Genomic DNA, 10,830 nt, shown 5'->3' with positions numbered 1-10,830 from the left:
TGTATGTATAAAACTGAAGCACTTTGTGGCACAGCAGGAATTAACACAACCTTCCCGTAATTTTGTTGGAGCACAGTACATCAACTGTGTTCCAATAAAATTAAAAAGTTAAACTATTTTCACACAGGCGGTGTGACAGGTGTGTTTGTGTGTACACTAGATGTCAGTCTGCACCCTTGGGGCAAGAGACAACTTGGGAAGTGCTAGGCAAGAGCACCCAGGCCAGGCCAGGGCTCTGCCAGACCCTCAGTGGGAGCCCCTGTTCAGTCAGCTCGCTTCTCTGTACAGCTCTGGGGGCGCCACTCACCTGACCCTATCTTCATCCGACCATCTGTCGATGGACACCGAGGTTGTTCGCTTGTCTTGGCTATTGTGTGTAGTGCTGCAGTAGACAGTGGGGTGTGTGCATCTTTTTGGATTATGGTTTTCTCTGGATATATGCCTAGCAGTGGGATTTCTGGATCAGATGTGTCAAAGTATTTTCAAGTAATTCCAGAAAAATGTAAAAACCTGAATGATATAACTAGCAATGTAACTATTATTTTCTCTTTTTAGTAAAATCCTTCATATGTCCAGCTGATGTTCTATCATCATTTTAATATCTGGAAACTGTCCTTCAAATGCAGAAAAAACATCGTGGACCCAGAAGATCCTCGCTGTGCCCGGTTAACGCTCACTGGTCGGATGGTCGCAGTGTCTCCAGAAGAAATCGAATTTGCCAAGCAAGCCATGTTTTCAAGGTTGGTATATGGTTCAAGTGTTTGTTCTTACCAAACCCTTAAAAGTTACTGTGACACTGACATCAATAGTGTCTTCCTTCATGTGTAAGTATTTGTGGAGTTATTGACCCGCCCTAACAGCCTTTTTGGAGAAGGAAATGGCAACCCACTCCAGTATTCTTGCCTGGAGAATCCCAGGGACAAAGGAGCCTGGTGGGCTACAGTCCATGGGGTCTCAAAGAGTCGGACACAACTGAGCGCCTAACACACACACACATACACACACATACGCACATACGGTTTAAGGGGCTTCCCCCTGTGGCTTAGTCTTAAAGAATCTGCATGCAATGCTGGAGATGCGGGTTCGATCTTTGGTCCAGGAAGTAAGATCGCACATGCTGTGCGGCAGCTGAACCCAAGCAGCTCAACTACTGAGCCTGCACACCAGGACTAAGACCTGGTGCAGCCAAATAAACAAACAGCATTCTAAAAAGCAGAGACGTCCTGCCAACTACGCCGAAAAATAAAAAAGCAGAGACAGCACTTTGCCGAAAAAGGTCCACCTAGTCAAATCTATGGTTTTTCCAGCAGTCATGTATGAATGTGAGAGTTGGACCATAAAGAAGGCTGAATGCCGAAGAATTGATGCTTTCAAATTGTAGTGGTAGAGAGGACTCTTGAGAGTCCCTTGGACAGCAAGGAGATCAAATCAGTCAGTCCTAAGAGAGATCAACCCTGAATGTTCATTGGAAGGACGAATGCTGAAGCTGAAGCCCCAATACTTTGGCCACCTGATACAAAGAGCTGACTCACGGAGAAAGACCCTGATGCTGGGAAAGACTGAAGGCAAAAGGAGAAGGAGACAATAGAGGATGAGATGGTTAGATAGCATCACGGACTCAACAGACATGAGTCTGAACAAACTCTGGGAGATAGTGAAGGATGGCGGAGCCTGCCCTGCTGCAGTCCATGGGGTCGCAAAGAACTGAACATGACTTAGCAACTGAACAACATTTATTTATATTTATTTTGGCTGCACTGGGGCTTCTTGCTAGCTGTAGCTCATGGGCTTAGTTGCTCCAAGGCATATGGGATCTTAGTTCCCAGACCAGGAATCAAACCTGAGTCCCCTGTATTGGAAGGTGGATTCTTAACCACTGGACATCCCAATAAATATTTAGAAAATAAATAAATACTCAGTTTTTAAACAACAAAATAAAAAGAGAGAGGGCTCAAAATTCTTTTAACATTTCATACAGAGATTTAACCACTCTTTATATCCTTAATTCAGAGAAGGCACTGGCAACCCACTCCAGTACTTTTGCCTGGAAAATCCCATGGGTGGAGGAGCCTGGTGGGCTGCAGTCCATGGGGTCGATAAGAATTGGACACGACTGAGAGACTTTACTTTCACTTTTCACTTTCCTGCATTGGAGAAGGAAATGGCAACCCACTCCAGTGTTCTTGCCTGGAGAATCCCAGGGACGGGGGAGCCTGGTGGGCTGCCGTCTATTGGGTCACACAGAGTCGGACACGACTGAAGTGACTTAGCATAGCATAGCATAGCACAGAGATATTTTAAGCCTTTCTTGATGCTTCCCACGGATGGGATGCACTTGATAGCAATGACCCACGTCCCCTGAACACTTCCTCCATGCAGGTTCCTTATGAGCCTCACTGTCTGTTCCCCACGCAGCCCTGTGATCCCAGCAGCATCCCTATCACCCCACATGACCAGCAAGGAGATGGCAAATAGCATGTGAGGCTTCCCGGTTTATCAGCAGCCAAACTGTGGTTCAGACCACATTGCATGGCTCCAGACTTGAGCTGTCCACCACCCTCTGGGGACGACAGTGTCCTGCCCTCCTTTTGGGGTCCCAGACCCCAGCCCTGGCTCCCTGGCTTTGGCCTCTGGCTGGTTTGAGCAGGTTTCACAGAGACCTGGGGGCTTCCCAGGTAGCCCAGTGAGTAAAAAATGCAATGCAGGAGATGCAGTTTCCATCCCCGGGTCAGGAAGATCCCCTGGAGAAGGGAGTGGCACCCCACTCTAGTACTCTTGCCTGGAGAATCCCAGGGACAGAGGAGCCTGGCAGGGTCTAGTCCATGGGGTCGCAAAGAGTCAGACACGACTGAGCAACTGAGCACAAGCCCAAGAGACCTGGCGTCTGGCCCTGTGACCTGGCCAAGGCTACATCTGGCCCTGTACTCCAGAGGCACAGCCTCTAATGAAAACCGCTCTCTGGTGACTTCTTTATTTCCGCAGACACCCAGTGATGAGAAAGTGGCCTCGGCCATATGAATGGTTCTTCATGAAGATGAAGGTAGAACACATCTGGCTTCAGAAATGGTATGGAGGAGTAGCCGACATCTCCAGGGAGGAGTACTTCAGAGCCGTTCCAAGAAAGGCCTGATGGAGGGAGAAGAAAGTCCGTGATGCTTGCGTGAAATGGAAACCTTTTATACAGCGGTGCCAGACAGTGGTTGACTGCTGTCTCTTTTTGGAAGGGTTCACAGCAGGCCTGTCTCCCTGACAGCAAGCAGGACGAGAGCAGGTCACCAGGGACCCCTGTGCTGGCAGGAGAGTGAAGTGGCCCTTTGCAAATACCCAGATCACACAGGGACTCCACCTGGAGAGTCTGTTCACATGCTTTCAAACCAGACTCACCTGCGTGGGAGCATTGTTGGTTGTCATAGTGACATGTTGAGACAGCTGCTGTTCCATTCAAACAAAAAGTATGCCTGTATGTACAACGTGATTGTTTTGTATTATAAGAATATGTTTGTTGCTTGTTGTGCCCAAAGCCGTGTCTTGGTTCTAAGCTCATTGCAACCACAGAAGAACTAAATACGCATCGTATAGCTGTCATCTTGTGTTCAGGCTGAGGGTGCAGGAATCTTTGTCTATGGGTTACTATCCTGCTGGGCTTCCCTGGTGGCTCAGTGGTAAAGAATCCCACCTGCAATGCAGGAGACCCAGGTTCAATCCCTGGGTCGAGAAGATCCCCTGGAGAAAGAAATGGCAACCCACTCCAGTATTGTTGCCTGGAAAATTCCATGGACAGAGAAGCCTGGCGGGCTACAGTCCATGGGATCATAAAGAGGTGGACGTGACTGAGCGACTAACACTTTCACTTTTTCCCTACCATCCCTCTGCTGAATGGTGGGTGCATTCTTGAGTCTCATCTGCTAAAATGTACTGGTCACTCATGAAGCTTTTTCCCCCACTGTACCGTGACAAACCACGTGAGAACCCTGAGTTTGGTGCGCAGCCCTGTTCTAGGTCATGATAGTGCGTTAGGGGAGGGGCAGCTTCACCATCAGGCTCCCCAGACCCCCTCTCCTGGTGCTGTGACAAAGCACCCCCTTCTCTTAGACACAGGGAGTGGTACTCAGCCTGTGGTGTAGAGAGAAGAGGAGAGAGGGAGAGGCTGGAAAGGAAGAAGAGGCCACATACAGGAAAAGGGAGGAAGGAAGTCAGTAACTGAAGGCATGCTTCCTGCCCATCCGTGGGCCAGGCCCTCGACAGGATCGTCTCACTGGAGTCTGACAACCAAGGAGATGCATCATCATTGCCGCTTTCAGGGAAGAACACTGAAGCTCAGAGCGCTGAGGTCAGCATCCCAGGGTCTGACTCCAGCACGCGCTGCTCACAGTGGACAGACGGGCACCCAGACGGCCTCCGGTTCTCCCAGCATGCACTGCACGCCATGGACAGAGTGGTGCCCAGACAACTTCCAGTTCTGAGAACAAGACAAAGAGTTACTGAAATACACAGGTAGTCACTGAATCAGCAAAATCGGTAAAGCGATGACTAACCTACCTATGGATGATCAGCTACCATTTTCTACGAAAAAAAGAAAAAAAGTCTCTGAAATTTGATTCTTACTTTAGATTTTAAATTTTCTACAAATTATACACAGGAGCACCCACATCATACCTTTGTATACACCTAAGGCCTTCAAGGACCTATGAGTACACATTGGAGACCGCTTACATTTGACATTTATAAGGGATCTAGCAAGACCCAGTTTTCTGCCTTTTTATGACTCTAAACCCTCTTTGGTGGCTTAGGTAGGTTGTGTAAACATTAAAAACACAGCCTGCAAAATATAGGAAGTATTCACTTAATAAATAATAGTGTTATTAATTGTTACATTTTTGTTTAAAAAATTAAGACATAAAGAGAGTTTGAGTTGTCAAAATATTTTTAAGTGCCTATTCATAAAAGCATAGTCAAATGCACAGAATTCTTTATTTATCAAAAGTCAAGTCACAAAAGCATTCTTTAACAATAGCAATGTTTAATATAGAAGAATAAAGTAAATTTGAGGGTAAAAATAGAGCTACCATATGACCCAGCAATCCCACTGCTGGGCAAGAGGAGAGAAAAAAACATAATTCAAAAAGACACACACACCCTGATGTTCGTAGCAGCACTGTTTACAATAGTCAGGACATGGAAGCAGCCTAAATGTCCATCAACAGAGAAATGGATAAAGAAGGTGTGGTACATATATACAACAGAATATTAATCAGCCATAAAAATAAACAAAACTGTGCAATTTGACTAGAGACTTATACAGAATGAAGTAAGTCAGAGAAAAACAAATAACGTACAATGTCACTTATATGTGGAATCTAGAAAAAAAATGATACAGATGAACTTATTTGCAGGGCAGAAATAGAGATATAGACATAGAGAACGGATGTATGGATACTGGGAGGGGATGGAATGAACGGGGAGATTGGGATTGACATATATGCATTACTATGTATAAAATAGATGACCAATGAGGACCTCCTGTGTAGCACAAGGAACTCTACTCAATGCTCTGTAGTGACCTGATTGGGAAAGAAACCCAAAGAAGAGGGAATACATGTAAAAGTATAACTGATTCACTTTGCTGCACAGCAGAAAATAATACCACATTGTAAAGCAACTGTACTTCAATAAAAATCCATTTAAAAAATAGATCATAACCCTAAACATGAAATATAAAGCCATAAAACTGTTTTTAAAAGATAGAAAATCTATGAGACCCAGGGCTGAACTAAGCTAAGCCTTCTTAGACTTGACACCAAAGGCCTAAAGTCCATAAAAGGGAAGTTTGATAAATTGGACTTCATCAAAATTTTAAACTTTCATTCTACAAAAGATCATCATGTTAAGAAAATGAAAAGACGGGCTACCTACTGGGAGGAAAAACCTGCCAATGGCATATTCAAAAAAGCCTACCATCTGGAATAGATGGAGAATGCATAAAACTCAACAGTTTTTAAAAAATCCAATTAGATGATGGAGAACATGAACAAACTTCCTCTGAAGATAATATGGCAGATGAGCACATGAAAAGATATTCAACATCATCAGTCATTAGGGAATTGCAAATTAAAATGCCAATAAATACCATGGGGCACCTACCAAAATTGCTAAATTATAGTGACAACATCAAATGTTAGCAAAGATGCAGAGCAATGGGATCAATCTATAGCTGGTGGGAAAATCAAACAGAACTGCCACTCTGGAGAACCAACTCACAGTCTTTTACAAAGCTAAACCAGTGACTGTCATACCATTCAGCAATTGCACTCCTGGGCATTTATCCCAGAGAGGTGCAAACTTATGTTCACACAGAAACTTGTACATGAATGTTCAAAGCATTTTTATTCATAATATTCCAAATCTCTAAACAACCCGACGTCCTTTAATGGGTGACTGGTGGAACAAGTTGTGATACAGTCAAGCCGTGGAATACCATGCAGCAATAAAAAACAATTTCCGATACAAGCAACCACTTGGATGAGTCTTCAGAGAATTATGCTGAGTGAAAAAGCCCATCCCCAAAGGTTACATACCATGTAGCTCCATTTATAGAACATTTTGAAATGTAAACTTCTAGAAACTGAGACTAGATCAGGGTCACCAGGGAGGAGGGTGGAGAAGGAGAGAGGTGAGTGTGACCATAAAGGGGTACTTGCTGTGATGGAAATGTTCTCTAGCTTGTTTGTATCAATGTCAAAATCCTGGCTGTGATACTGTATCATTTTGCAAGACTGGGGGCAAAATAGATAAAAGGCACACAGAGTCTCCCTATTCAATCTTTCAACTCCCTTGAATCTACAGTTATCGGCAATTCTTCAGAATCTACAATTCTCTCAGAGTAAAAAGTTTAACAAACAAAATTTAAGGCTTAGCTTAAATAAGACATTTATGTCCTCCTAATGGTTTCGAATCAAGTTAAGGACTGATCTTGTGCCAAAGCCTAGCAAAACAGACGACAGTTTGTTTTCTTTAGCCATTAATATATGCACTTTTTGGAAGAGGGAGAATGTTTCTTTCAAAGTTTTCGAGAGGCATTCAACTTAGTACTGAATACAACTTAATAAGAATTCAACAAATCTGCTGTATGGATTTTATGTGGGCCACTTAGAAGAGGAGGAAATCTTCCAGTTTCTGGCAGAAACACATTAAGGTATAGGCGTGTATGGGCCTCCAAGTCTGGGCACAGTGACTCTCCACTGGTGTTCATAGCAAAGAGCTGTATTTACAGTTATCTTCCACTAAAAATTCTTTTTGTTTCTATGAATAAGCTATATCCTGCCCCACACATTGTTATTTTCCATGATTGTACAATCTATGATGTTGATGTAGACAGTGTAATTCTGATGTGACTTGTTTCAATATGCCTTTTATATGTCAACATATACGTATATATTTGTATATGTATACATATACGTACATGACATATACAGTCTTGTATATGTCAACTCATTCTAAGAGAGTTGTCTGCGGTTAAAATGTATTTCTACAATTTTTCCAGAAAGGCTGTATTTCGTTTTTAATAATTTAACCATCAAATACTGTTCTGAAAATAAAACTTCTCTAGAATAATTTCTTGATGCTTGATTGCTTATACCAAGTCAATTGCTAAAAAAAAAAATTTGAATTATAATGAAGCTATGGTTTGCGCTATGTAATGCATGTGGAGTGTAAAATATATTTTTGCAACTGGATATGTCTATCTAATTAAACACTATTTCATTCCGGATATGACTTCCATGCTCAATTAAATAAATGTATAATATTTCTACACAGCTCTTTCATGGAATATTACCAATTGACATTATTAGATTAATAAGAAAATAGATGCTATTATAATAAATCAGCAGTTACATTTCCAACAGAAAGAAAAGAACTAGCTGGGTGACTGTTGTTGATATGGCTTTTTTTTTTTAATTTGGCTGCAGCACACATCTTTGTCACGTGTGGGATTGGCGTGTGGGATCTCCTTCCCTGACCAGGGATCAAATTCAGACCCCCTGCATTAAGAGCACTGAGTCTTAACCGCTGGGCCACCAGGGAAGTCCCTTGATATGATTTTTTTAAAGCTCTGAGTACAATGCAGTTAATTTGCAGACTGGAAATGCTGATATAACCACATTTCAGTGTTCCCACTGTTAGACATCTTTGCCATTTTTAGCATAGTTGTCATTCCTAGAATTCAGGGCTACCAAAAAAAAGCTCCCTTTTGCTGATGAGAAAATATACCACACACACTTAAGCGTAGGTCAAAAGATGACGCATGCCTGCAAGCATGAGTGACCCTGCAGCTTTCGCAGACCAGCCTCTGACACTCGGGCTTCTCAGAGATGCTCTTGTCTTGGAGACAAAGCAGAGCGCGACCAGCAGCCCAAGTGACCCAGGACTGAGGGGTGCCCGGGACACAGGACTTTCAGTGGTAAAGTCAGAAAGCTCAGGGCAAACCAAGATGGATTGGTCACCCTACCTCCACTCCATCTCACACTCCCGGTCCTGAGCGGGTCATCTCCAGAACCGGCCCACCTCGGAAAATGCATTCGGACATCCAGGCACGTCCTCCAACCTCTCCACCCTCCTCCCATCCCTCTCTTCCTGCTCTGGAGCCCCGAGCCTTTTCTCTGACACCGTCTGACTCACTTGCCCAAGCAGGCGTCTGACAACATGGTGGGATTACAGTGGAGAAGAAGGCGCAGCCCCCAGGAGGCTTGTGTTCTGTAAACAATAGGTGACCAAGCAGGTTTTGAAGCCAGGTGATACGGTAATGTCTTCGGACTCGGCTCCATCACGTTAGCCCGGATCCTCAGCATCCCCACTGTACAGCAGACCCTGTCCTGGATAAATTCCGTGACCATCTCTGCAGCTTCACTTGTAACAGAGAAAAGCCACAGCCACCAGGAGCGGTCTCACCTTAAATCAGGGCTCCTCATCCTTGACCAGCCCTCCGGCTGCCCGGGGACCCCGACATGGTTCTCCCTGAAGCTCTTTCTGGCTCTCATACGCAGTGGTCTCCAGGGCCATCCACAGTCGTCAGCCCCTGGGAGCCCATCCCCTCAACCTCCTCACTCTCCAGCCAAAAAAGAAAAAAGTGCTTCCTGGAGAACTGTCAAATAAACACAACCTCCATCACAGAATTGTCTCCTCCTCTGTTGCTCCCCTTCTCTGAACACTCTGCGGCTGGGTTAGTTTTCTGGATGCAAGTGTGAGCAAGGCTCGGAGAAGGCAACGGCAACCCACTCCAGTACTCTTGCCTGGAAAATCCCATGGACAGAGGAGCTTGGTAGGCTGCAGTCCATGGGGTCGCTAAGAGTCGGGCACAACTGAGCGACTTCACTTTCACTTTTCACTTTCATGCATTGGAGAAGGAAACGGCAACCCACTCCAGCGTTCTTGCCTGGAGAATCCCAGGGACGACCCCGTCTATGGGGTCGCACAGAGTCAGACACGACTGAAGCGACTTAGCAGTAGCAGCAGCAGCAAGTGCCATGGAGGAGGGTCAGACAAGGGGGAGTTTAGAGTGTCTTTAAGAGTAGGGGCCTAAAGGCGTCAACTGAAGGGCTTCCCTGGCAGCTCCGTGGTAACGAATCCGCCAGTGCAGGGGACTCAGGGTTAGAGATGAAGGCATCATATGTCTCATTATTCTCCTGTGCATGTTGGTCGTCTGCCTACGGGTCAGCCTCCTCAGTAAGGCTGTGAGCCACTCAAGGGGCTAATTAACACGCCAGCCGTTTGTGGCTCATGGTTAAGTGCTTGGCAAGTGGACAAATGATCTGTGGGCTGTGGGCCAGAGCCCCTACCTTCAGTCACACATATTCTTTCCTCCTCCTCTAGCTCTGGCCCTCCTCCTAGCCTGCGTGTCCTCACGGAGGCCGTCCATCCTGACCAGAGCCTCTGACAAAGCAGTTAGTCCCAACAGCCGCGGCAAAGAACCGTCGCGTCCCCTGGTGGCTAGATCTGGAAACTTCCCCTTGTTTAGACCAGACTCCTGGTGGAGGAAGAACCTAGAATGTATACAGTCCAGGCCAGTTCCCAGAGGCACCAGCCGTGCTCACCGAGTGCTCTGCACTCACTTGGAAAATACAGTGTTTTCCTGCATGTGATGGCAGGACAAACACAAATACTCTGACATTTGGATAGTGATATTTTCATTGATAATTAATTATTAATAACCTGGTGGCTCAGAAGGTAAAGAATCCACCTGCAAGGCAACAGACGTGGGTTCGATCCCTGGTTTGGGAAGATCCCCTGGAGAAGGAAATGGCAACCCACTCCAGTATTCTGGCCTGGAGAATCCCATGGACGGAGGAGCCTGGTGGTCTATAGTCCTTGGGGTCCCAAAGAGGCGGACCTGACTGAGTGACTAACACTTTCACTTTTAAATTATTTATTTATATTTTAGTTATGTATAAATAATTAGCTAATTGCAGCAGTTACTGTCATTTAACTCATCCTGTGAGCTAGGTATTTTATATACTTTTTAAGAAATCTCTTTTAGTTTCTACATCCGCCCTGCAAGGAAGGAAGGAACTTCTGTTTTCTATGTGGGAAATCTGCTCAGTAAGCAGTTCTCAGACCGGCGTTCCTGGGAACTAGGACCAGGTAGGAGGCCCAAGAGGCCCAGTGGGTACTAAACCCAGGACCGTCTGAGGACTGACACCAGCCTCCCCTCCCTCTTCTCAGTGCTCGGTGGGTGGGGAGAGGACTGGAGGAGAGCCGGGTGGATCTCTGGTTTTTCTTCTCCGCCTTCTTTCCAAGGCCCCAGGTGAGTGGCTGTCCCCGGTGTGCCCTCAGGCT

The 10,830-nt window shown here is 45.4% G+C and overlaps 1 protein-coding gene across 1 annotated transcript in view; it reads left to right on the top strand.

Annotated features, from left to right (window-relative positions):
* CREG2 (cellular repressor of E1A-stimulated genes 2) overlaps positions 1-5,057 on the top strand; it is a 19,957-nt gene extending 14,900 nt beyond the window's left edge. Inside the window, 2 exon segments of the mRNA XM_010829654.1 lie at positions 627-740; positions 2,983-5,057. Coding sequence (XP_010827956.1) covers positions 627-740; positions 2,983-3,130 — 262 coding nt within the window. The 3' untranslated portion in view covers positions 3,131-5,057.
* Positions 5,058-10,830: the final 5,773 nt, after the last annotated feature.

The sequence above is a fragment of the Bison bison genome, unplaced genomic scaffold (assembly GCF_000754665.1).
Source record: "Bison bison bison isolate TAMUID 2011002044 unplaced genomic scaffold, Bison_UMD1.0 scf7180017864508, whole genome shotgun sequence".
Taxonomy (NCBI): Eukaryota; Metazoa; Chordata; class Mammalia; order Artiodactyla; family Bovidae; genus Bison; species Bison bison.
Note: the sequence above shows the minus strand (reverse complement) of the source record. Positions and strands in the feature narration are given on the sequence as shown.